Source organism: Schistocerca nitens, chromosome 2, assembly GCF_023898315.1.
Source record: "Schistocerca nitens isolate TAMUIC-IGC-003100 chromosome 2, iqSchNite1.1, whole genome shotgun sequence".
NCBI lineage: Eukaryota > Metazoa > Arthropoda > Insecta > Orthoptera > Acrididae > Schistocerca > Schistocerca nitens.
In genome coordinates this window covers 128,850,269-128,876,605 of record NC_064615.1, presented here as the reverse complement: position 1 = coordinate 128,876,605, position 26,337 = coordinate 128,850,269, and the positions used below count along the sequence as shown (strand labels likewise).

At 44.5% G+C, this 26,337-nt stretch overlaps 1 protein-coding gene across 1 annotated transcript in view; it reads right to left on the bottom strand.

Annotated features, from left to right (window-relative positions):
• LOC126235822 (transforming growth factor-beta-induced protein ig-h3) overlaps positions 1-26,026 on the bottom strand; it is a 307,809-nt gene extending 281,783 nt beyond the window's left edge. Inside the window, exon 1 of the mRNA XM_049944672.1 lies at positions 25,734-26,026. Coding sequence (XP_049800629.1) covers positions 25,734-25,932 — 199 coding nt within the window. The 5' untranslated portion in view covers positions 25,933-26,026. The remainder of the gene's footprint in view (positions 1-25,733) is intronic.
• Positions 26,027-26,337: the final 311 nt, after the last annotated feature.

The window sequence follows — 26,337 nt, the reverse complement described above, 5'->3', positions numbered from 1 at the left end:
TTCAATGTGATTTTGTATGTGTTGTGAATTGGCAGGAGCCAATTCACGGGGTTTGGAGGAAGCCGAAAGGCACGCGTTTAAGCTCACGCAGGCTGGCGTGAGGTCTGGAACACGTAGAGTAATTATATCAAGAAAAGTACGTAGCTGCTGGAATACTTTAATCCATAATTGGAGAACATCGCTCTTGTTGATACATTAATAACAATCTCAATATAAACTGGTAATGGCGCCTTGCTAGGTCGTAGCAAATGACGTAGCTGAAGGCTATGCTAACTATCGTCTCGGCAAATGAGAGCGTATTTGTCAGTGTAGCATCGCTAGCAAAGTCGGCTGTACAACTGGGGCGAGTGCTAGGACGTCTCTCTAGACCTGCCGTGTGGCGGCGCTCGGTCTGCAATCACTGACAGTGGCGACACGCGGGTCCGGCGTATACTAACGGACCGCGGCCGATTTAAAGGCTACCACCTAGCAAGTGTGGTGTCTGGCGGTGACACCACAGTATGAGCATTCAGGAAAAGTGATGTAAGCTCTATTTTCAGTCGATGTGTCATACATCACATCTTTATACTGGACATTTTTTAAACAGAGGATTTCAACAGTTGGTATGTTACACCACAAAGGTTCTGAGTACAAGCAGTGTGATCTTTGGTTGCTAATAACTTTGACTTTGCTGGAGCATTCTGTGAGAAGTAAGTGAATGAGCCGGGCGTTGGTCATGCTATTGGGCGGTCTGGAAATAATTTGCAGAGCACAGAGACAAAGATGCGAAAGACGATGGAGTTACAAACGGGGTGAATCTTTGTGAAACACAGCCTGCATTTACCCTGATCCAGAAATGTTGCGAACGTCTTAAAGACTATCTGAACAAAGCGACCGAAGAGATGCATTTGGGTTAAGATTTCAGTAATGTTGCGAGAGTAATATTGGATTGATGGTTTCAGTTTTACTGAAACCACAGATCCATTCCTGAAATACATGCGCGCTGTATGAGTCGATGCGCAGCCTCGGTGTGACCTCGGCGCCATCTGCCATTCCTCTTACGCGCGTAAGTAAAGATCAAGGCCCAGTGCGTCTTCAGAATTCGAGATTGTACGTCCACGCATTCATTCACTGCCTAACGCCGGAGGAATCCACTGAAAATCTCTCAGGGCATATACAAATGTTTTCTTCCTGCTGTATTACAAGACGAGTCGTAAGTGATGAAAATGGTTCGAACTTTCCACATTTGCGTGCACAGAATGTGAAGTTAGGAAACAAATATTTCTCTTAATAAAAATACCTGGACAACGTGTTTCTCAAGATAAGGATATACAACTCTCTTAGGGAAACCACAGATGGTGCAGCTGCGACCGGGATTCAAATACCCCAGATTTAGCTTTCCGTGGTTGTCTTAAATCACTGAAAATAAATGCCGCGACAGTACATTAGATAGGATTACGGCCAGTTTCATCTCCCGTGGTTTGCTCACGTAGGCTGCAGTCAGTTTCTGATCGCGCAGTTATGGACGAGACATAACACCACAATATTTCTTCCCTATTTTTCTTTGAAAAACTTTGTGTTACTAGCTCTCTCCCTCGAGAGTGAATTCTCTTTCCATATGCGGAGTATAAACCGAAGTGAATGCAATTTTAGTTTTAATTCTGTGCAGGACAGGAGGTCAGAATCAAGAATAGGAGAACTAATTCTCTGCAACAACCCTATTAAGTCAACGGCCTTGCCGCAGTGGTAACACCGGTTCCCGTCAGGTCACTGAAGTTAAGCGCTGTCGGGCTGGGCTAGCACTTGGATGGGTGACCATCCGGTCTGCCGAGCGCTGTCTGCGAGCGGGATGCACTCAGCCCTTGTGAGGCAAACTGAGGAGCTACTTGATTGAGAAGTAGCGGCTCCGGTCTCGGAAACTGACATACGGCCGGGAGAGCGGTGTGCTGACCACATGACCCTCCATATCCGCATCCAGTGACGCCTGTGGGCTGAGGATGACACGGTGGCCAGTCGGTGCCTTTGGACCTTCATGACCTGTGCGGGAGGAGTTTTTAACAACCCTATTATATCTTGCCTTTCAAAGGTGCGAGTCTCCAGTATCGAGGAGAATGTCGGCAGATTTTTAAAAAGGAAGAGGAGGAGCTTTTAATAATTTCGTGATGGTATGATTAAAAGCAAAATGATGAATAATGGATCTAGCACACAGTTTTGTCAAATAATGGTTAGACCGAATATATCAATACTTAAAGATTTCCGTGTAATGAAAGACATTACATTTCATACCAACAAAGAGTATGGGAGGTGTCTGAACGTACGTTTTAGACTCGCTAAGGCGATTATTCAGACAGCCAAAGGACTGCAAGTTAGACTGTAGTTGGGGTCGTGGGTATGTACACTGACCGAAAAACATCACAACACCAAGAAGGAATTGTGCGACATAAACGGAAGCTGGTAGGAGTGTTTCTACACCTGATAGGTGACTCCTATTCAAATTTCGCGGCAGCTGCATAGGAGCGTCGCTCGCAGCGCCATTACGAGGATGCAGATCAGGTATGCTTTAAAAACACGATGTAACGGTCGTGAGAATTAGTTACCTTTGAGATTGGACGTGGTGAGTTAGTCAAGAATGCCTTTAAGAAGACAAAGACGCCACTATCAAGACATCACTGAATTTCAACGAGGTCGTATAATTGGGGTATGAGGAGCTGAATGTTCCTTCTGCGATACTGCAGAAGAGCTTGGCATAAATGTAACCACTGTACAAGATTGCTGGCAAAGGTACGCAAGATGACCGGTCTCCGGACGACCACGTTGCATTACCGAGAGGGAAGACCGTTGTGTTCGACGTATAGCTCCGGTGCATCGTTCTGCATCCGCAGCAGCGATCTGAGCGGCACTTGGCACCACAGTGACACAACGAACTGTTGCAAGTCAGTTACTTCAAGGGCAGCTCAATGGCAGACGCCATGTAGCGTACATTCTATTGGCCCCAACCCATCGCCATTTGCGACTTCAGTGGTGTCAGTCGAGAGTTCACTGGGGACAGGGTGAACGACCATTGCGTTTTCTGATGAAAGTTGGCTCTGCCTCGGTGCCAGTGATGGCCTCGTGTTTGTTATATGAAGGCCAATTGAAGACCTGCAACCAACCTGTCTGTGTGCTAGACACCGTTGACCTACACCTGGGCCGGCCGAAGTGGGCGAGCGGTTCTAGGCGCTAGAGTCTGGAACCGCGCGACCGCTACGGTCGCTGGTTCGAATCCTGCCTCGGGCATGGATGTGTGAGATGTCCTTAGGTTAGTTAGGTTTAAGTAGTTCTAAGTTCTAGGGGACTGATGACCACAGATGTTAAGTCCCATAGTGCTCAGAGCCATTTGAACCTACACCTGGAGTTATGGTCTGGTGTGCGATTTGTGTGACAGTAGGAGCGCTCTCGTAGTTTCCCACGCACCCTGATTGCAAATTTCTACATCAGTCTGGTGATTCGACCTGTTGTGCTACCATTCATGTACAGCATTCCAGGGAGTGTTTTCCAACAGGATAACGCTTCCCCACAACCGCTATTGTAGCCCAACTTGCGGTACAGAGCGTCGACACGTTGACTTGGCCTGCTCTATCATCAGATCTGTCTCCAGTCGAGCATATATGGGACGTCATCGGACAAACAGCGTTAACCGTCCATGTACTGTCCGACCAAGCGCAACAGGCATACAACTCCAACTCACAAACTGATGTCTGGCACCTGTACAAAACAATGCATCCGCGTCTGCATGCTTGCATTCAACATTATGGTAGTGGTGGTGGCTCTAATGTACCACAATTTCACATTTGCAATGACTTATCTCGCGCTTACATTAAACTGTGGTCTTGCAGTATTAACTAGTTAAATATGTTACCTAGATGCCGGCCGGGGTGGCCGAGCGGTTCTAGGTGCTACAGTCTGGAACCGCGCGACCGCTACGGTCGCTGGTTCGAATCCTGCCTCGTGCGTGGATGTATGTGATGTCCTTAGGTTTCAGCAGTTCTAACTTCTAGGGGACTGATGACTTCAGATGTTAAGTCCCATAGTGCTCAGAGCCATTTGAACCACTTTGTTACCTAGAAAAATATATTTCCGAAATTTCATTACTCTACATTGATTATTTTTTGATGTTGCGATTTTTTTCCACCGGTGTATTTTAATCTCTCTGTTACTCATTTGTTCTTGGCATCCTGTACAGACGGCTATGCGCGGAAGCTTATTGGCCATATTATTCTAAAACCAGACTAATGTTTCCACGTGTAATGTGGCCTTAAGGAAATAAGCTCTTCAACGTGATGGGAAGAAAAGGGAAAATGGTAAAAGTGAGAGAACATTAATGGGTATAGAGCTTTGCGGTTTTGTCGGCGGCGCAGTTGGTGGATGGTAGCTATATAATTATTTTTATAAAATGAATTTTCTTTTAACCCAAGTTTAAACGAGACGAGGAAGTTGGGCATATTTAGTCTGCATCGTGATGCTGGTGCTGTCGTCTAGAAGCTAAGTCGTTTGTTATTCCTCCCATGATTGTTAGTATTATGCAGCAAACACTAGTTGCTATAGTTAAATCGTTATAGCTTCCACGTGCTACGTATGGGACGTTGGTGTAACATTACGCGGTTAAGGAAAAAATATGGATAACTATCTGTTGTTTTTTTTCATCTAATTATTTATACTCCAATCTGTCATTTGAGTTCCTGCATACACATAAATGCGTTTCCTTTCGTAGGAGAGATACAGTAAAAAACTAGCGCACAAAAGCGTAAACTGAGTACCTTTAATCGCACAGTCGGGTAAGAGTACGAATTCAGTCTGGCAAGAGTTCGCTCGTGAAACTTTTCAGCGGCAGTCACGTAGATAACGTACTACATCTTGATAATCCGTTCAACCCGCTTTCCACCATTCATTGTATTTATCATACTATGCTCAGTCACCACAAATGCACCCTTGGTGAATGCATTTTCTTACGCAATCATCTGTGCGGTTGGTCTCGGCGGAGGTTCGAGTCCTCCCTCGGACATGGGTGTATGTCGGGCATGGGTGTATGTGTTTGTGCTTAGGTTAATTTAGGTTAACTAGTGTGTAAGTTTAGGGGGGCTGATGACCTTAGCAGTTAAGTCACATAAGATTTCACACACATTTGAACATTTTTTACGCAATCATTCTGAGCAGCTACGAGCAATTTCCTTTTCGCAGAAAGAATTTCTTTCTGTTCTAGAAGATGGTTTCCTTCCCCCCCATCCCCACCCCCAACCCCTTCCTTCTGTTTCTGTTCGAGAACATTGTTCACGGTGTGAAAGAGAGTATTTTGCAATTTTGACACCCCCGTTGACTTTTATCAACAGAAGACAATTTTTGCTGAGTGCATATCAGAAATGCGGGAGTGCCCTGGCACGCTTGCAGTAATGGACTCTAGCATTACCAGACATGTTCCTGGCTGGGTTTCCTTCGCTGGACAACTGTTTCTAGCCGACGTGATCTACAGTTTCGTGTCTTGCTGTAACTCGAGAAGGGGCAGATCCACCGCCGAATAAACATTATAAGTAAAGGGCTTTTGCTGCCCCCTCTACTGTTGCCGTCCGGTAGCAGACACTTCCGAATAAACCATCGCAGTGGTGAGCACTATTGACCGAAAGTTCACTAGTTGACAAACGTATTGTTGGGCTCCACCACACGATAGCTGCTATCACAATGACAATGGAGCAGTTCGCTGTAGACTTACGGGCCAATGCAATAATGTAAACTGCAGCCATTCGTTAACACCGCCTAACCCTTTGACTACCATCGGGACGTATGTGTTACAGTCTCATACTTACAGATTGCATCTGTAAGTTATGCTATCCTCGAGTTTCTTTGTTAATCCTCGGTTCCGTATTGTCGCATCGAATTAGTTCGCGCCTGCAGACAGGCAACCCAGTCAGGCGATTTGCAAAGCGGGCTACCGTCGCACCACCCGGACACATCCTCTGAATGAACTATACCCTTATATTGAGGTTTGAGTCACAAAAAAGCCCGTATTGAGCACCTGTGACTGAGTGACAAACTTGAAGAGAGACTCTGTCCATTGATGTGTGTGTGTGTTTTCTGTATGTTACGTAGTTTTTGCGCAATCTTTTTATGAAAACCCGAACGTACTTACGAATAAACCTGTTTGTCCTGCTCCCTCCCCTCCCCCCTTGCGTTGGAACATGAAACGACGGAAAATATTCGTTTTATATTGTTACTTCTGACTACGACATTAAATAGAATAGCCACACACAACGTCTTTGAAAAAAATAGGTAGTCAAAGGGTTAAATTACTATATATTCTGACAAAAACTTACTTAAACACTATAGGAAACATTAGCAAACATCTGGTTCTTATGACTGCCATGATGGCTAGCCAGTGCCAGATTCTTGCCAAGTGGAACTAACACAGAAATGAAACGCATACTCTTAGACGATGTGTACTTTTTACCGAACTTCGCTAATACAAGATGTGGATATAAAATAACGGGCCATTGGCATAAAACAAACGTATTTAGTTACTTTGCCGGCCGATATGATCGAGCGGTTCTAGGCGCGTCAGTCCGGAACCGCTTTGCTGCCACGGTCGCAGGTGCGAATCCTGCCTCGGGCATGGATGTGTGTGCTGTCCTTAGGTTAGTTTGGTTTAAGTAGTTCTAAGTCTAGGGGACTGATGACCTCAGCAGTTAAGTCCCATAGTGCTCAGAGCCATTTGAACCATTTAGTTACTTTCACCCTCAATACGAGGTGCGGCTAGAAAAAAACCGGACTGATGCTGGAAAAACATTTATTTACAATTATTTACAATTTCATGTTATCTCCTTCAATGTACTCTCCTCCTCGGTCTCTACACCGCTCCATACGAATTTTCCACTGTTCATAGCAATGCTGCAGATCATTTTCGGTAAGTCCATACATTACTTCCGTCGCTTTTTCTTTTACTGCTTCAACAGTCTCAAATCTAGTTCCTTTCAAAGCTGACTTGACTTCAGGGAAAAGAAAAAAGTCACAGGGGGCCAAATCAGGTGAGTAGGGTGGATGATCAAAGATGGGAATGTTGTGTTTTGCCAAAAACGTCTTCACTGACAACGCACTGTGAGCTGGGGCATTGTCTTGGTGAAGGATCCATGACTTTTTTCTCCACAAATCGTTCCGTTTTCTCCGTACTCGCTCACGTAAGGTAGCCAGGACGCTAATGTAGTAATGCTGATTCACTGTTTGTCCCTCTGGTACCCAATCAATGTGCACAATCCCTTTGATGTAAAAAAAAAAAAAAAAAAAAAAACAATCATCATTGCCTTGAATTTCGATTTTGACATTCGTGCTTTTTTTTTTGTCGTGGAGAACCAGGAGTTTTCCAATGCATCGATTGGCGTTTAGTTTCGGGATCGTAAGTAAAAAACCACGATTCATCGCAAGTAATAACAGTTTGTAAGAAGGTGGGATCACTTTCAATGTTTTCCAGGATGTCAGAACAAATCATTCTTCGGCGTCCCTTCTGTTCAATTGTGAGACACTTTGGAACCATTTTTGAACACACTTTGTTCATGTTGAAACTTTCATGAAGAATCTGCCTGACACTTTCCTTGTCAACTCCTGTTAACTCAGACACTGCTCTGATTGTTAAACGGCGATCTAGTCGAACAAGTTTACCGATTTTTTCAATGTTTGCATCAGTTTTTGCAGACAATGGTCTGCCAGTGCGAGTGTCATCACTGGTGTCTTCGCGGCCATCTTTAAATCGTTTAAACCACTCAAACACTTGTGTTCGCGATAAACAATCATCGCCGTACACTTGTTGTAACATTACAAACGTTTCACTTGCAGATTTTCCTAGTTTGAAACAAAATTTGATGTTAACACGCTGTTCTTTCTGCACACTCAACATTTTCCGACGCACAGACAAAACTTCAACTACTTAAAACAGACGCCACGGGCAGACTGAGTGCAGGAGGCAGATGAAACTCGAGCAGTAGGCGGAGCGAGAGTCACGTGACAGGCCACGCGACTTTCAGCCTTATTGCATTCGTTTTATTGTTTCACCAGTACTAGTCCGGTTTTTTTCTAGCCACACCTCGTATACTTCCTTCTTCTATCCCGACAACGCTCATATGATTTTCCACCGACGGAAACAGTGCTGGAGGCCTTCCACTGTGAGCTTGATGACGCGCGATACTTTTTCTTTCATTGCTTCAACGGATTGTAACCTTATACCTTTTAATGCATATTTGAACTCGGGGAATAGATAAAAGTGACATGATGCTAGGTCAGGCGAACAAGATTGTCGGTCTAACACTGGAATGCTGCAGTTCGCTAGAAGTCTCGTATCAGACAACGCAGTATGACCCGGTACAGCCTCTTGATGCGGAACCCACGACTTTTTCTTCCACAATTCGTACCGTTTTTTTCTTATGCTGTCACGGAGTTGAGCAAGAAGCTCAAGGTGTATTGCTGATATTAAAAGTTTGACCTTCAGGAACCCACTGAAGATACACAATTCCACGAATATTGAAAAAAATGATCATCGCTTTGAATCTTGATTTGCTCATTCGAGCTTTTCCAGCTCTCGGTGAAGTTGGATCCTTCCAGTGCATGGACTGACGCTTAATTTCTGGATGATTAGTAAAAAACCAAGATTCGTCACATATTATCACTCTTTCCAAGAAATAAGGGTCATTTTCAGTGGTATTCAAAGTGTTGGTACAAACATTTTCACGAGTTTCTTTTTGTTCGATCGTGAGAATTTTCGGCACTACTTTCGTACAACTTTTCTCATGTTAAATCGGTTAATTAAACTTTACTAACGCATTCTTAGTCAATTCCTACTGTTTCAGCAATGGATCGGACAGTCGGGTCGACTCAGATTACCTACTCTTTCGGTATTATCATCAGTTTTTGATGCTGAAGGGCGTCATCTTCAACGTCTTCACGGTCACCTTGGAAACGCTTGAACCCATCAATAACTCGCGTACGTGATAAAACAGCCCGACGCCACACACTTCTTTTAGCAGCAGTTTTTCCTAGTTTCACGTGAAACTTCACGAGAATTCGTTGCTCTATTATTACACTATCATTTTTTCCAGCAAAACAAAACAATAGCTGTTACAGAAACGATGGCCACGGCCGCAGTGATATGTCTACAGACACCAGAGATGCCGCGTTTTACTGAAGGCTTCACGCTTCACAGGTATTGGTCGTTCATCTTTGGCGCATGTGTACTTACTCTGGAACAGCATCATTCGCGTTATTTTATAGCCATATCTAGTACATATTTTTGCTAGGAGGTAAATGGCTCTGCGAGTAGGAACTGTAGCGCTTAGAATTATGAGGGTAAAAGGAAAGCTTGAGCTGTGTAAATGTGTGAGAGACGCCTAACGGTGCTTCAGCTGATGAAACGGAACGCTTTCTGCGCACGCGCCGGTTTGGCACGTATTCTGGCCTGCTGTGAGAGTGAGTAAATACTCCTGTTGCGTTTGTGTTTATGGAGCTAGGCGAAGGAGGTGTGTGAAACGTGAAACCAATACACAGTGCACGTCATTGAGTAAGCGTCAAGATGGGGCTAGCCTGAACATGCTAGCGACATTACGCCGGAATACGCGTTCATAATCTAGTTGCGAAAGATTTATTCTTTTACATCATTTCATTTTTTCCGCTTTTTCCATACCAAGGAATTCATCGACCAAGTGCTGGGTACGGATGCTGAAAGCGATTTCGCGCAGAATGCTGTATGTATCTATCAGTATCGCTCTACCGTCATTCAAGGCATCTCGGTGGAAATGGTGCAATAGTTTAACGTGGTTAAGTGTGAATTTGAAGTCTCATTGTGCGCCATAGGTGGAAAAAAGAAATAAAAGCTACATATTCGTGTCCCATGGCACACAGGACGCTGGGAGTGGCTCGACCGTGGCCTTCATGTTGCTGATGTTCTTCTGAAGTGATGTAAAGGAAAGACCCGAAATCGTTATCGTCTAATGCAGGGGTTCCCAAATTTTTCCTCTGTCTGAACACTTTGAGAATCCTGGTACTCTGATGGAACACCTTGTTTATTTGGAAGATTAATTTTTTTTTTCAGTACGAAAAACTTGAAACTTCCTGGCAGATTGAAACTGTGTGCCGGACCGAGACTCGAACTCGGGAGGTAGGAGACGAGGTACTGGCAGAAGTGAAGCTGTGAGGACGGGGCGTGAGTCGTGCTTGGGTAGGTCAGATGGTAGAGCACTTGCCCGCGTAAGGCAAATGTCCCGAGTTCGAGTCTCGGTCCGGCACCAGTTTTAATCTGCCAGGAAGTTTCATATCAGCGCACACTCCGCTGCAGAGTGAAAATCTCATTCTGAGAAATACTTGTTTTAGTCAGTGATTACTCTAACTGTAAACCATAACTCATATCAGAGATCATACTAAAATTAAAAAAAAAGTAGTTCGCATCGTCAAAGTGTCAAAAAAAGAAAACGACATGTGATTAACAGATCTTCGTAGAGCACTTTTTCATTTCCACGAAAAACGCTTTAGGAAGCCCTGGTCTAATGAAACGTCTTTCATGAGGCATCCTGTTGTAACTTAACGAAAGTCAGGCCTTGTAATGGTCGCTTTTCCATCAAAGAACTGTTTTCGATTTGGTAATACGTCCATGTTACTCTTGAAACTTGGCCTACAACGGATTTTTGAAGTGCGGACAGCTTACAGAGACAAGTAAGAATATAGGTTTTCTGATCCGAAGACAAAGTGCATCAGAAAGTATATACGCACTTTGCAGAAGTCGAAAATGTGAACTTAATGCAGTAGTAACCGAGTAATTCTTTATTTCAGTATCTTGTGTGAACAAATGATTTATTCCATGGAGAGGGTCTTGTTTGGGACGAACATAAAATTACCTTGGGCGCATGAAGTCTTAAGCTGTAAAAAATATTGTAGTGAAAACTTTATATTTAAGGCGAAATCCTTTACAGCATCTAAACTCAGTATTTAGTCGATGCACTACTGACGTTGTGGTATACCGGAAGCAGAAGTTCATCCGTATCTCTTGTTACTCAAATGGTTCAAATGGCTCTGCGCACTATGGGATTTAACATCTGAGGTCATCAGTCCCCTAGAATTTAGAACTACTTTAACCTAACTAACCTAAGCACATCACACACATACATGCCCGAGGCAGGATTCGAACCTGCGACCGTAGCGGTCGCGCGGTTCCAGACTGAAGTGTCTAGAACCGCTCGGCCACACCGGCCGGCTCTCGTTACTGTAGTTAGACGAAACATCGGAGTACAATCTGGCGAACAAGTGATATGCGATTATAGCGTGGTTCGTCTCTTTACGTTGGAGATTAGTCACGACGATGAGTATTGCTTCCATTAACTTACTTTTCTTCGGGCAGGTACCACAGTCGTAGAAAATCTGTGGAATGGTAACGTTTTCCATTACTGAGCTATTACGTCAGTTTCAAGCGGTAGTGTAAAGGCCTAAGCAAAACCCTCCAAGTCATCCAGCCACCAGCAAATGGCAGGCATACTTAAAATTTGCAAGGAGTCATGTATACAGTCGGTATAAAAACAATCGCAGATGAAACGGGGAAACCACCCAGTGTGAGTAAACTCTCATAAAGCAAGCTGTCATAGCACCGGAAACCGTCTGACAGGCAGTAACACCAGCAATTAAGTGCACGTTAAGGCACTGCTGTAGTTCGTGTGAACACGAAGACTACTGTCACAAAGGTGGGAATTGACAGCTCGGAAATGGTCATCTATCTCACTACTTTCGGAGTCAACGAGAATTTTCTTAATAGTCCGTTGTGCAAGCACGGACATTACGGTTGATGTATACAAAGAAGTTACCTAAGTGTCGATAGAGTAAGCAGGTAGCAGAAACCATCACAAAGACGCTAATATTGTATTATATTCATTCCACATGCTGTTTCATACCACTTGAAAATGGCTTATTAGCCGAAACTGGCCAATAATGGAAATAAATAGAAATAACCACTTCACGCTTTAGTGAACGACATTCGAGCCATCTTCCTTGGAATCAAGCGGCGGGTGCAATTCGTAGACACAGTGGGGTCCGCCATCTTGCTTAGGAAAAACATTTTGAAAACTCGATGACGCAATCTCTTCTGGCGTATTATAAAAAGATCCGTGTACATCAGCTAGCTGGTACCGTATGACGCCTCTAGGCACAAGAAAGACCACACACCGTTACGAAACGATGGAAAATACGCCCGGCCCTTTCTGTTACCTTCGGGTCTCTCAAGGATACTTCTCGCTGATTACAGAAAGTAGTATTTTGAAATTCGAAACAGTTTGATTATACGACATTAAGTCACATTTTCTAATAGCTTTTCCTAATTATATATCTTTTTAGCAGTCTCTGTGTGTAATTTCTTATCGTCTTATTACAATATGCCCAGTTTTATCGCAAAACAGCTCGTGTGTAGCCGAAAAGTTCAGTTGGTTCAAAAAATGGCTCTGAGCACTATGGGACTTAACTTCTGTGGTCATCAGTCCCCTAGAACTTAGAACTACTTAAACCTAACTAACCTAAGGACATCACACACATCCATGCCCGAGGCAGGATTCGAACCTGCGACCGTAGCAGTCGCGCGGTTCCGGACTGAGCGCCTCAACCACGAGACCACCGCGGCCGGCAGTTCAGTTGATTTTGTGTATCTCCGAGTGACTACTATTTCATCATGTAGTCGTTCCCCAGAAAAATATCTTAGAGACACTGCTTGATGCGAAATCTACTACTGCAGTTCAGAAAGTTCCGTATTTCGTGCGGTTCGCTGGTGGGTCGACTCGTGGATGAAACAGAGAAGCTTAGGCCGGCGGCCCTGTGTTCACGGTTGGAGACCGGTTCCGCATTGTTTTCAGTCGGTCCTCAAAGTGCACGTTACCTTTCTTCGTAACTCACAAATACACTGCCTTCCCTGGCGCAATCAATCCACAGTATTACTTTGGTTACATCACAAACAATGTGGTGACGCTCCTCAATCCAGGTAGCTACGTTTGTTTCGGAATGATGCTGCATGTATTCACATAACGTTTACCGCATAGTAAAGCCTCAAAGTTACTACCTCTACTCTTGATACAAGAATTGCACAAATCATGAAATTTTGCGTCACATTACCATGTGCGTGCGGTTTATTCCACCTTAGTCCTCATTTCCGATCGCATTGCTCTTGTACTATTAGTTTTTGCCATTTGATTTCCTATTTACCAGTACTCAGACAGGTGGCTTCTATCACCCGTCTCGACTAAAGTACTATAATCTGGCATCGTCATCAATAAAGTTGTCAGAAAGAAAGCGAGCAAGATAGCAAAAAGGTTAAGGCATTGGACTAAATTTCGGGCGAGTACCGGAAGAGTTCCTTGTAAAATGACGACATCTAGGAGGAATTGCAACAGTTGACCTTCTTCCTGCTCAAAACCATTCTATATGAACAATTTACGAAGTATTTTAATAATACGTTCATCTGTAGCATGTAAAGAGCCTGGGTTTTCCTGTTGCTAGAAGTCATCCTGGAAAACCCAACGGAAGTTTCAGAACTTGTTCGTGGCAGGTAAAAGAAACACAAGAAAGTGATCCACCTGCCTCTCCTGAAAATAATACTACAAGACGAGACTTATCCAACGAAACATTCCATTACTGAAAAGTATATCATTCTTATTTAACTTCAATGGCGTGTCTTCTTTTTGAGGAAACTGCCGCTTCCCTCATTTCTGTTTTTAGATTTCGTATTTCTCCTTTATCTACAGTGTGGCGTAGTGCAAATACTACAGGCGCGATTACAGTTGTTCTTTCACAGAGTTTCGCTTGTAAAAGCACTGATATAAATCAGAAATCTGACACTACCTCTCCCTCTTCTCTTTTCTCTCCTCCTCTTTCACCCCCTCCTTCACTTGAATGTTGGTAGGCTCTGTTTCTGACTCTGAAGTCCAACACAAGCTTGTAAGTACGAGTTTGCTGGAGAGCTGTTATCAGTGACTGAAAAGAGTACTTATGTCGGGGGTGACTGATACTCGGAAAACTACTCTTTGGAAACTAAAATGAAACAGACTTTTATAGACATTAAATGTCACTCTGCGCGTCTGACACCGTTTTGATTTCTTCCACTTATGCTTGTTAAGTAGGTTTTTTTTTGGGGGGGGGGGGGCATGACTAATGTTAAGCTACACCATTACGTTCGCGAGAAAAAGATGGTGACCCTTGTTGTAGTACTCTGTAATATCTCTACAATCTTTGGTAATAGGTGTAGCCCACTGTGGCGGGAATTGGCTACGGTTGTGGATATATGAGTCATCAGTACCCAGTCACCCATGTCACAAAGCTTTCGAAAGGGTAACCAGACTGCATGGATGTCGCCTCTGACGTTTTGCGCGTTGTCGCACTTGATGCGAAATCTATGACGTGCATTTCAACTCCAGGGGCTGGGTGCGCTGTTACAGATTATGAATTCTGAGCTATCTTTACTGCAAGCAGTAACAGGTTTATCCCAATGGGCAGTAGAGCTGCCATAGCGGGAGATCGTTCTTGTTGTTGCGGTCCTCGTAAAAATTAGACAAACAAAATAATCTGGTTTCAAAAATGGTTCAAATGGCTCTGAGCACTATGGGACTCAACATCTGTGGTCATAAGTCCCCTAGAACTTAGAACTACTTAAACCTAACTAACCTAAGGACATCACACACATCCATGCCCGAGGCAGGATTCGAACCTGCGACCGTAGCAGTCGCGCGGTTCCTGACTGAGCGCCTAGAACCGCTAGACCACCGCGGCCGGCTAATCTGGTTTTCTAGCAGCTTTGTTTATATGTTCAAATCAAAAGTATCTGTGGCCTTTACGCAAAGATCCATTTCCATGTTATTAAGGAACCTCCGAACAACGTAATCTCCTCGAACATAACACCGACAATTCTTTTTTTCTTTTTTTCTTTTTTCTGTTTTGCATTTCTCATGGAAGGTATTTTGCTGGCCACGATTACGATGAACGCCACACGACACGTTATTCACTTACAACCAAGTATGTGTGATTGGTGTGACCAGATAAGTCCTTTCCAGTTCTCTATGGCCCACTGTTGGTGCCACTTGGCCCATTGTAATTGGGTGACAGCGTCCGCAGAAATGAGCTAGGGTCTGTTGCACGCATTTCTACTTCAGTTTTCCGCGTGAAACAAATCTCTCCAGAATACGCAATGAGAAACGGGTCGATGGGAACCAGCTGTGTGGTACTGTAGCAGTTTCTATTTATCGAGAAAGGAATTTTGTGGACAGTATTCTTGACACACTTCGGCGGTTGCCAGACCGTTACGATAGTCTTTCGCCCGCAGTGCTGACGTGAATTTCCTGCTGATGACGGAATTGCCGCTATCCGTTAACTGGAATGATACGCGCGGCGGCAAAAAAGCAGAAGTTCCTACTTAACTCACTTGATGACTTTTGGGAGGCCGAAGCAAATCAGTCGCTTCTCACACTCCGTCATTCGGCATTTGTCCTCGCATTAAATGTGATGAATGGAACAGACGCTACACTCAAATCCCTATGGCCATTGTGTACACTAATGTCCATTTCCTAAAAAGCTCCACTCTGTGTCACGGAATGTACAGACCAGTCATTGCTCAGGGGTTGTAGCTCGGTTTGGTGAAAACTGAGGTCAGGCAAACACCAGAGCAAGATATATATAATCAGTATTCCTGATCATGAAGTATTTAGTCTCTAATCGATCTGAACGATTACTGGTGATATTGAGAAGCTCCATCAAGCATCCCACGAGGCACTCCACTGGATCGAGTCCATCATCAGAGTGAAGTCTGGGCCGTTTTAAGACTTGTTTACTGTACATGATTTCACATGTTCATTTATATATATATTTCTTTGCTTTGCTAAATGTGTATTTCTGTAATTGATGCATACGATAATAATAACAATAATAGTAATAATAATAATAACTGGGTCGGTATAAAATTTGTTTTGTGCTATTCAAAAGCTTTGGTATCAAGAATTGCCAGGCTTTTTTACTCTCCGTTGGTGATGCTATTAGTCTGCAAAACCTAACCATCGCTCACCCTCGGGAAACGTTAGAAAATCATACAGACGTCTAAAAGCCAATGACTTGAAATCTTGCTAACGTGCAGTGTGAATTTCGAAACTGTGTTCTTTAGAAATTATGAATGAGATTCGTCACCTCTGCTCTAAAGGTCAGTTCACAGTGGACGACAACGAAACTTTAGGGAACGGGAGGGAAACATCACCGTCAAATAGCGGCGAGTTCCCACTAGACAGAACGTCAACATAACGTCACGTCACTTTGCCCGGTACTGAATCGTGAAAGTGGCGTTACGAGACTCCGACCATCTAGCAAAAATTGAATATACAGGGTGTCCCCAGAGGAATGGTCAGTATTCAGGGACATGACGGGAACGATCGTTCGGGGCAAAAAAAGTCTAGTAAACATGTGCTGTAAAACGCATACCTTCAGAGCTATGAGTACTTCTTCATTTTCTACACTATGAAACAAATCCTTTCTACTGCAAGATCTTTTCTTTCGATATTTTGAGAGGTGGTGGAAACAAGAAAAAAAATACGTAGTATACATTGGCTCTAAGGGCATTCCTTAGGAACTACGAGCATCTGTTAGTGGAAGAGATGTGTTGCTTCCTCCCATGTCTCTGAATACTGACCATTCTTCCTGGGACACCCTGTACAGAACTACGGAAGTGACTGGGATTTTGAATTAACGATGAGATTTCTAAAGTAACTGGCAATGATAGTATATTACTGCCAAAGAGTAATCCATACGGATGTCTGACACAGATAGAACGGCGAATTTTCCACACTGTATGAAGATGACTTTCCGCTGTTCGAAAGTTTTTTTCAATGAAATTTTTTTATCTTTGTTGCTATTTTATAAATAGTGTAGGCTTTTCATTTGTCCAAGTATAGTAAAACCTAATAATTTTTTGCTTGCAGATACGTGTTCTGTTTCAGGATAGAGCATTCAGAGGAATAATGGCCAACGGCCTTGCCGCAGTGTCCGTCTCCTTCACCACAGTACCATAGTTGCTCAGGCACTATTACACAACTCTTTTACGAAGAATACACATTGCTGGATCGCGTCAAGTTGAGACTGTGAGCCGCTCCAGGACTCGAACCAATATACGTGACTTCCGTGGCAAGTTTGCTAGTCGAGTACGCCTCGCGTTCAGATCTTCAGTTCGCCGAACACTTTCCCCAGTTTCTTCCAAACTCTGAATGTCTTACTGTATAAAGTTTTAATTTGTCACCGGTGCTCAGCGTGTTAACGGATCATCAGACAGCTGTACTCAATAAAGCGACGAGGATTTGAATTTCCTAGCAGTGTAAAACACAGGAGAATTATCTTACCGGCCGGCCGATGTGGCCGTGCGGTTCTAGGCGCTGCAGTCTGGAGCAGAGCGACCGCTACGGTCGCAGGTTCGACTCCTGCCTCGGGCATGGATGTGTGTGATGTCCTTAGGTTAGTTAGGTTTAATTAGTTCTAAGTTCTAGGCGACTGATGACCTCAGAAGTTAAGTAGCATAGTGCTCAGAGCCATTTGAACCAATTATCTTACCACCACAGCTATCCGAGAACATTTAATGGTCCTTCCTATACAACAGAAAATCGTTGCCTGGTTTCAAGTCACGGTTCCCGACACGTAGCTAATATGTCACAAAGTTTCATTAAACCGCACACACTGTTGCAGAGCAAAAGTTGCGTTTTGGCAAGATGTTGCTGTCTGATTGCGAAGTACCTGTGTGGTAAGACATTGCCAGACGCCTGTACTACGGTAAAGTTACAGAAAACGTATCACCTAATGGATTCTACATAGAATTCCTGCAACGTCACTTTCTCAGTTTGTTTCACCATAAATGTACGTGCAAATAAAGCTGTATTGGAGACTACAGATTGTCTTTACATTATTATGATCAACTTGTGAGGATGAGTCTTCTTCTTGCGCAAGGCAACGGCACAAAAAAAGTTTCATTGTTATGCTGGACGGCTACGATAGTCTCTTCTTCTCTTAGCCTGTCCTGGAACGACATGCCTCGATTGGCGGACTATGAAAATGTCCAGTAAACGGGGAGAAAGTTTAAGATTGTTACGGGGTGACTGATGCAGCCGGCCGCGGTGGCCGAGCGGTTCTAGACGCTTCAGTCCGGAACCGCGCGAATGTTACGGTCGCAGGTTCGAATCCTGCCTCGGGCTTGGATGTGTGTGATGTCCTTAGGTTAGTTAGGTTTAAGTGGTTCTAGGTTCTAGGGGGCCGATGACCTCAGATGTTAAGTCCCATAGTGCTCAGATCCATTTGAACCATTTTTGATTGATGCGCCCAACTGTCCTGGCTGTAAAACAATGCTACAGACAGTGCTGAATTTCTGGACGTATGCTTAGTCCACAAACACGTCAGAGTTGAACGCCCTAAATCCTGCCTTCCTTCCTGATCCCCGTCCTCTTCATTATCATAGCATGTCGTCGTCATCGTCGTCGCCAGTATCGTTAACGTCACGGTAATGTACGAGAGGGAGATTTATTTCTGTGAGCCGTTTAAAAAAGGTTGTTTAAGAAACGTGTCCCGTATTTCTACAGGAAGTAGTACAGATAAAAACTAGAAGAAACGTCCCTGTAATGATTTGTTCGGAAACAAATGTCTTTTGCGATAGCTTCTCTCATTCCAATCTGTCTGTTACGTGGAAGCCGACACTGTAGGCAGTGCTGCGTGTGGTTACGACGCATCCTGACACTTCCTCCGCAGCGAATACTGCATTGTTTCAAATAGCCCTGCCTCCGTTCGAGTTGCGCGAGATGCATTGGTCACACGCCCTTGCAACGTCTGCAGACCGCCGATGGGCTGAGCATACGCCAATTCCTTTTAATGCCCTCACAACCCGAAACCTAAGGGATTCAGGTCCGCTGAAAGGGAGGGACCTCCTCGACCAGCGCAACACCCATGGAACGTTGCACAGAGGTACGGTGGCATGATCAGCGGAAAATTGGGTGGTGCCCCGCCGTCTATAAACCTCAGTCGTTTTCTTTCTGCAGGGATTACGTTCTCCAGCAGCGCTTGTAATTCATTGTACACATCGGTGAGACACATCGCCTATTAATCTATCTACAAAGTGTACGGCCCTAAGAGTATTACCGTTCCTGCCCATACGTTGACGCTTAAGCTTCACCTCCATGATTGCTCGAGAATTTACATCTGTCCAAAAGCCCGTATTGTGGTAATTTACTGTGCCGTCTCTCGTGAATTGTGTCTCAAATGTACACTACTGGCCATTAAAATTGCTACACCACGAAGGTGGCGTCCTACATACGCGAAATTTCACCAACAGGAAGAAGATGCTGTGATATGCAAATGATTAGCTTTTCATAGCATTCACACAACGTTGGCGCCAGTGGCGACACCTACAACGTGCTGACAGTAGGAAAGTTCCAACCGATTTCTCATAGACAAATAGCAGTTGACCGGCGTTGCCTGGTGAAACGTTGTTGTGATGCGTCGTGTAAGGAGGAGAAATGCGTACCATCACGTTTCCGACTTTGATAAAGGTCGAATTGTAGCCTAGATTGCGATTGCGGTTTATCGTATCGCGACATTGCTGCTCGCGTTGGTCGAGATCCAGTGACTGTTACCAGAATATGGAATCGGTGGGTTCAGGAGGGTAACACGGAACGCCGTGCTGGATCCCAACGGCCTCGTATCACTAGCAGTCGAGATGACAGGCATCTTAACCGCATGGCTGTAACTGATCGTGCAGCCACGTCTCGATCCCTGAGTCCACAGATGGGGACGTTTGCAAGACAACAACCATCTGCACGAACAGTTCGACGACGTTTGCAGCAGCATGGACTATCAGCTCGGAGACCATGGCTGCGGTTACCCTTGATGCTGCATCACAGATAGGAGCGCCTGCGATGGTGTACTCAATGACGAACCTGGGTGCACGAATGGCAAAACGTCATTTTTTCGGATGAATCCAGGTTCTGTTTACAGCATCATGATGGTCGCATCCGTGTTTGGCGACATCGCGGTGAACGCACATTGGAAGCGTGTATTCGTCATCGTCATACTGGCGTATCACCGGGCGTGATGGTATGGGGTGCCATTCGTTACACCTCTCGGTCACCTCTTGTTCGCACTGACGGCACTTTGAAGAGTGGACGTTACATTTCCGATGTTTTACGATCCGTGGCTCTACCCTTCATTCGATCCCTGCGAAACCCTACATTTCAGCAGGATACTGCACGACCGCATGTTGCAGGTCCTGTACGGGACTTTCTGGATACAGAAAATGTTCGACTGCTAGCCTGGTCAGCACATTCTCCAGATCTCTCGCCAATTGAAAACGGTTGGTTAATGGTGGCCGAGCAACTGGCTCGTCACGATACGCCTGTTACTACTCTTGATGAACTGTGGTATCGTGTTGAAGCTGCATGGGCAGCTGTAGCTGTACACGCCATCCAAGCTCTGTTTGACTCAATGCCCAGGCGTATCAAGGCCGTTATTACGGCCAGAGGTGATTGTTGTGGGTACTGATTTCTCAGGATCTATGCACCCAAATTGCGTGAAAATGTAATCACATGTCACTTCTAGTATAATATATTTGTCCAATCAATACCCGTTTATCATCTGCATTTCTTCTTGGTGTAGCAATGTTAATGGCCAGTAGTGTAAATAAAATGTAGACTGTGAACTGCGGATCGTCAATGGCCCGTATCTCAACCAGTATTGGTTTCCGGACATATAATGACAGGAACTTTTCTTCAAGTTACACACCCCGTGTGCTACAAGGATCACTTGCGCAATCTATCTTAATGTTAGGTAATTAACTTCATTTGTATTTAAATATGGGTGAACGCTGACTCTTACAAATAAGTTCATGTAACAGAAAATCATATTTAGTATAACAGCGAAAGTGTGTAATGTTTTTCAGCACTTTACAGTAAATGAGCTACAAGTGCTTAAGTAATGGTTTCTGATGTGAAGAGTGGAAATTTACCCTGAAGTCTCCCCACAAGGAACCCATGACAAACACACTGAAGCGTTTAACGTAGTTGCTGTGGCTTTCATTTGTTGCAATATTCTGTAGGCGCCCATCAATATATTCCGGAGGTAATGTTTGTGCATCAGTGCAGCGAATGCCTTGAGAACTATAGGAATTCTCATGGAATGCCATTAACAGCCGATACCGACAGTGGAATGTGAAGCATACAAAAAGGAAGGTGGCGGAAGTAGTAGCAGTTTTTGCTGTAGCAGACATTCATTTCTGTCCACTCTGTTGTTGTTGTTCTTGTTGTGGTCTTCAGTCATAAGACTGGTTTGTTCCTCTATCTCGTGCAAGTCTCTTCGTCTCCATATAACTGCTGCAACCCACATCCATTCGAACCTACTTACTGTTCTCGTCTGCTGGTCTCCCTCTGCAATTTTTGCCCCCCCCCCCCCCCCCTTTACGCGCGCACACACACACACACACACACACACACGCACTTCTGTCCAATACTAAATGGACGATTCCTCAACGCCTCACAATGTGTCCACAAATTTCTCTCGCCAATTCTACTCAGTACCTCTCATTAGTTATGTGATTTAGCCATCTAATCTTCAGCATTCTTCTGTAGCGCCAGATTCCAAAATCTTCTAATCTCATCTTGTCTGAATACCTTCTCGTCAACGTTTCACTTCCGTACAATGCTCACTCGAGACGAATGCTTTCAGAAAGGAATTCCAAACACTTGAATTTATATTCGCTGTTAACAAATTTCTCTTCTTCAGAAAGGCTGTTCTTGCAATTCCCGTTCCACATCTTATATCCTCTCTGCTTCAGCCATAAGTTATTTTGCTACTCTTTTGATGTCTCATTTCCTAATCTAATTCCCTCAGCATCGCCTGATTTGGTTCACCTACATTTCATTACCCTTTTTTTTACTTTTGTTAATGTGTCCACTCTGTTAGTAACCTAAAATTAATATGTCGTAGATCTCTATCAGACTCTGGCATTCGGTGAATAGGTCCAAAACATATGTGTTGAGACTGATTTATTTACCTGCACAATCACCACAATTTCAAAATGAAATTACAGGTTTTGGACGCCAATGGGCATATTCAGGTTCTGAAACAGCTGAGGAAACCAGTGACAACATATGTGATGCTTGACCGACTTGTGTGCAGAATGTGTATATAGGAGTGCAGAATATATGTAATGAATTGAATAAAAAACTGTGGTACGTACTATGCTTTCTGCTTAAAGACCAAGTGTTCGAAGATATACTATTACTTCCATTAGCTGCAACCTGTACAAGCAGATCATTTTGTACGTCAGGAAGAATAAAACTTTTAGCAGTTTCAAGAGCACTTAACTGGAAATAAACAAAAATAGTATCTATACATAAAACGAACAGAACTGCGTCCTCTAGCTTCTTTCTGGACACTGTAAATACATTTTAAGATCAGATTTTCTTTCGTAACGTTAATTGGTAAGCTGCAGTAGACACCTACACCCTACCGAGCCCACATTATTAAATTCTTGGACAACTCAGACTGATCTATGAACGTAAAAACTTTGTTTTACATTTATTCACAGACAACAGAGAAACAATGTTAACGTCTCAAATTTAATTTGTTTCATGTGTTGTGTGAATTTTGAAGTCACAGATAAGGAGGTTGGACAAACATCTGGAAACACCATGAGAAATGCATGCTTGAACATAAATGTAGATGCTAGTTAAGGCTACAGGCTGCGCTGATGTATCTGATAACGAATGGCACATGTGCAATAGTCTCCATACGTTGCAAATGTCAGTCATGGTCAGTTCTGTGTAGCTGTCAGTGCATTTATCGGTGCTCAGTGCTTTTGAAACTGGGCAGATTGTTGGTAATAGTATGGACGGTACATCTGTAATTAAGGTAGCCGCAGGGTTTGGTATTTCAAGAGGCTCCGTATCGAAGGTTTATATCGTATACAGCGAAAACGGTAAGCCTTCCTCCTCTAAGTCAAAGAGGAGTTGAAAGTGTTTGTTGAGTGACCGTGACCGAACGCTCATTGAAGAGGATTGTGACGGAAAGTCACTGCAGAACTGAACGTCACACTCGCGAACCTTGTCAGCACCAAAATAACACGAAGGGGGCTCCGCACACAGGGAACTGCGGAGCGAGCTGCAATTCCAGCGCCACTCAACAGTCGTGCTAATACTCTTAACAGGAAGACGTGGTCCCGAAGAGTCTTGTTTCACACTGTTCCCAAGAGTGAAAAATGGCGCGCGTTCGGTGACGATTTGGGCAGCTATACCGTGGTATTCCATAGTTAATCTGGAAGGTTGCACTAGAACCAAGAATCGTACGATCATTTTGGTAGATGAGGTACATCCCACGGCATTGCGGTGTTGCGTTCCACCGCTGCAGGATCGCTGATCACACAGCTCACGTAATCCAGGGCCGGTTCTATCAGCACGGGGTGAACTGTCGCATCTCGCCTGGCCAACAGTCACCAGATCTCTATATTATTGAGCCTTTGTAGTCTGCTTTGGAGAGAATGGTGCGTGAACGCTATATCATCGTTAACTGAAAGTGCTACTATTTTGCAGAAAGAAAGGTATAAACTTGCCTTGAAAATCATCCAGGATCTGTTCTTACCCATTTAGAGACGTTTGAAAGCTGATTTGATACCATCTGTTTTCCTGCATCGTATTAGGCATGCTAATTATGTTGTGTTTTCGGTGTTTCCAGTTTTTTTTGTTCACTCCCAGCGTTTCTTCAGTATACTTCGTGTGTTCAAATGGTTCAAATGGCTCTGAGCACTACGGGACTTAACATCTGAGGTCATCAGTCGCCTAGACTTAGGACTACTTAAACCTAACTAACCTAAGGACATCACACACATCCATGCCCGAGGCAGGATTCGAAACAGCGACCGTAGCAGCAGCGCGGTCCCGGAGTGAAGCGCCTAGAACCGCTCGGTCACATCGGACGGCACTTCGTGTGTTGCAGGAATAACAAACGTCTCTGCTATTGAAACTTCCTGACAGATTAAAAATGTGTAACGAACTGGGACTCGAGCTCAAATCTTTGCCTTCCGCTTTCCGGGTGTGTCAGGAAGTTTCAAAACAGCACACCCCGCGGCAGAGCGGAAGATCTGTTCTCCATCGACTGTTTGAGCTGTGTGTGAGAGATTGATAAGACGTGTCACTGTCATAGATAGTAGATATCTTTCCAACACACCTCGGCGCAATAGCCTTCTACTCGTTCAGTGGTTCTACCACATAATTTCATCAGACGTTTCGCTTCACAAGAAATCTGTCACATTTAGGGTGTTGTCACCTGGAAATATTGTTTTTTACAGCAGCTGTTGTAGTGTTGAAATATCGAAAGCTGATGCAGCTCGGTAAATAATTTTGTAACTTATTTCAATACACACAGTCGTGATCGCATGTAAGTTGTGCATTTTTTTTCTGTAGATGACCGGTTTCGATCTTTTACGAGATCATCTTCCTCTACGCCTGTACAAATGGGCCTACTCCTCACCAACGGCTCGTACGGTCATCAGGGACTGTAAGATCTGAAGAAGATCTCTTGGAAGATCGAAACCGGTCATCTAAAAATGAAAATAAACAACTTAAATGCGATCACGACTGTGTGTACTGAAGTAAGTTTTAGTATAATAATAAAAAAAAATTTAAATAATTTTGTGCTGTGAAACCACATTTGTGAAAATGTACTTTTAAATGGTTTTATTATATAGTTTATGTACATTGGTGGCTGACAGATAATATTCTTTATGGGAATAGGCTACTGACATTTTTCTGTACGACCGTTTTGGCATTTGGTCTGTAAGTGCATCCAGATTATAGTGAAACGTTTTAATGCAGACGCTTTTAATGTGGAGTGTGACAGTGCTTCCACCTTCCCTGCCCCCCTTTCCCCTTCCAACAAATCTTGGTTGTGGCGACAGACTGATTAGGAGCGTAAACTGAGGTCTAGACAAGGATGGGATGCGAGAATTTCACCTTGAGTTGACAAGACAGTGTATTTGAATGCGAAACAGAAGTTGTGGTAAGAGTTTACCGTAACTCGATGTGTACAAGCTCGCCATATTCGCGCACTTTTCGTGCTAAAAGTGTAAGTTAATTGCAGAAAAGCCGTGTTAGTTAACATTCTGACGAGTAATTTGGTGTGTATTCTATACACGTATCGTACATTTACTACGAAAAACGCCATAATATAAATCTTTTCAAATTTTATGTCTAGTGTGCCTGAAGATTAATTTTTTAAGGAAGTCTGTCTGTCTGTGTGTGTGTGTGTGTATTCTATACACGTATCGTACATTTACTACGAAAAACGCCATAATATAAATCTTTTCAAAATTTATGTGTAGTGTGCCTGAAGATGAATTTGTAAGGAAGTGTGTGTGTGTGTGTGTGTGTGTGTGTGTGTGTGTGTGTGCGCGAGAGAGAGAGCGCGCGCGCCATTGGTCAGTTCCTGTTTTAGTAAATAAATATGCTCTCAGAGTTTGTGTTTTGGGTATTTCATAAAAGCCCAAAACCTACGTCGAAAGTCTTCGTCGTATATATTCAGGAATGATGCTTATCGGCTCATAATAAGTTAATACTTGTACCGAAACACTGAAGAGTAGTTCGGTGTGAGTAGCTGTTGCGGAAGCCGTCAGGAATGCAGACGGAACAGGTGTGTGCCAGAATGGACTCTGCATCGCCGCCGCCACTCACCTGACATGTGCACGTTGTCGTCATTGTTGAAGACGAGCCATAGCGAGAAGAACCCGTCGACGCCGTAGCTGGCTGTCAGCTCGCCTGTGATGCCAGACGTGTCGGGCAGTCGCTGCGGCTCGGCGTCTGCAGCGGCCGCTGCCGCCAACCACGCCGCGCCCAGCAGCAGCGCCGTCACCTTCGGAGACCACATACCCATCGCAATCGCCCTTGTACGGTTCCCGCTAGCCCTTTCCTCTGCCAAAGCCGTGCGTGCCAACCGATCGCCTGCCAACCCACGACTGAGCGGCCCGTGCGCGTCCCACTAACTGCTCGGCCTGCCGCGGGCTCGCCAGCGCCGCCACGCGGACAGAGCCGGCAACTAGCGCGGCTGCCGGCAACAATCGATAGCGTGTCGGCTCTCTCGACCGCGACCCGCGCCGCCGCTGTTGTAACCGGAGCCAGGAGCACGCTGCCGGCTGCATGCCGCTTTCACCTGTCAGCCGCGCGTGATTTCACAGGCGTATTCGCGCCACGCCGCGCCGCGCCGCGGAACAACATAGCCTATTCTCACCGCGCTTTCTTACGTGGCCCACACACTTCGAGCTTTGGATCGAGGCAGTAA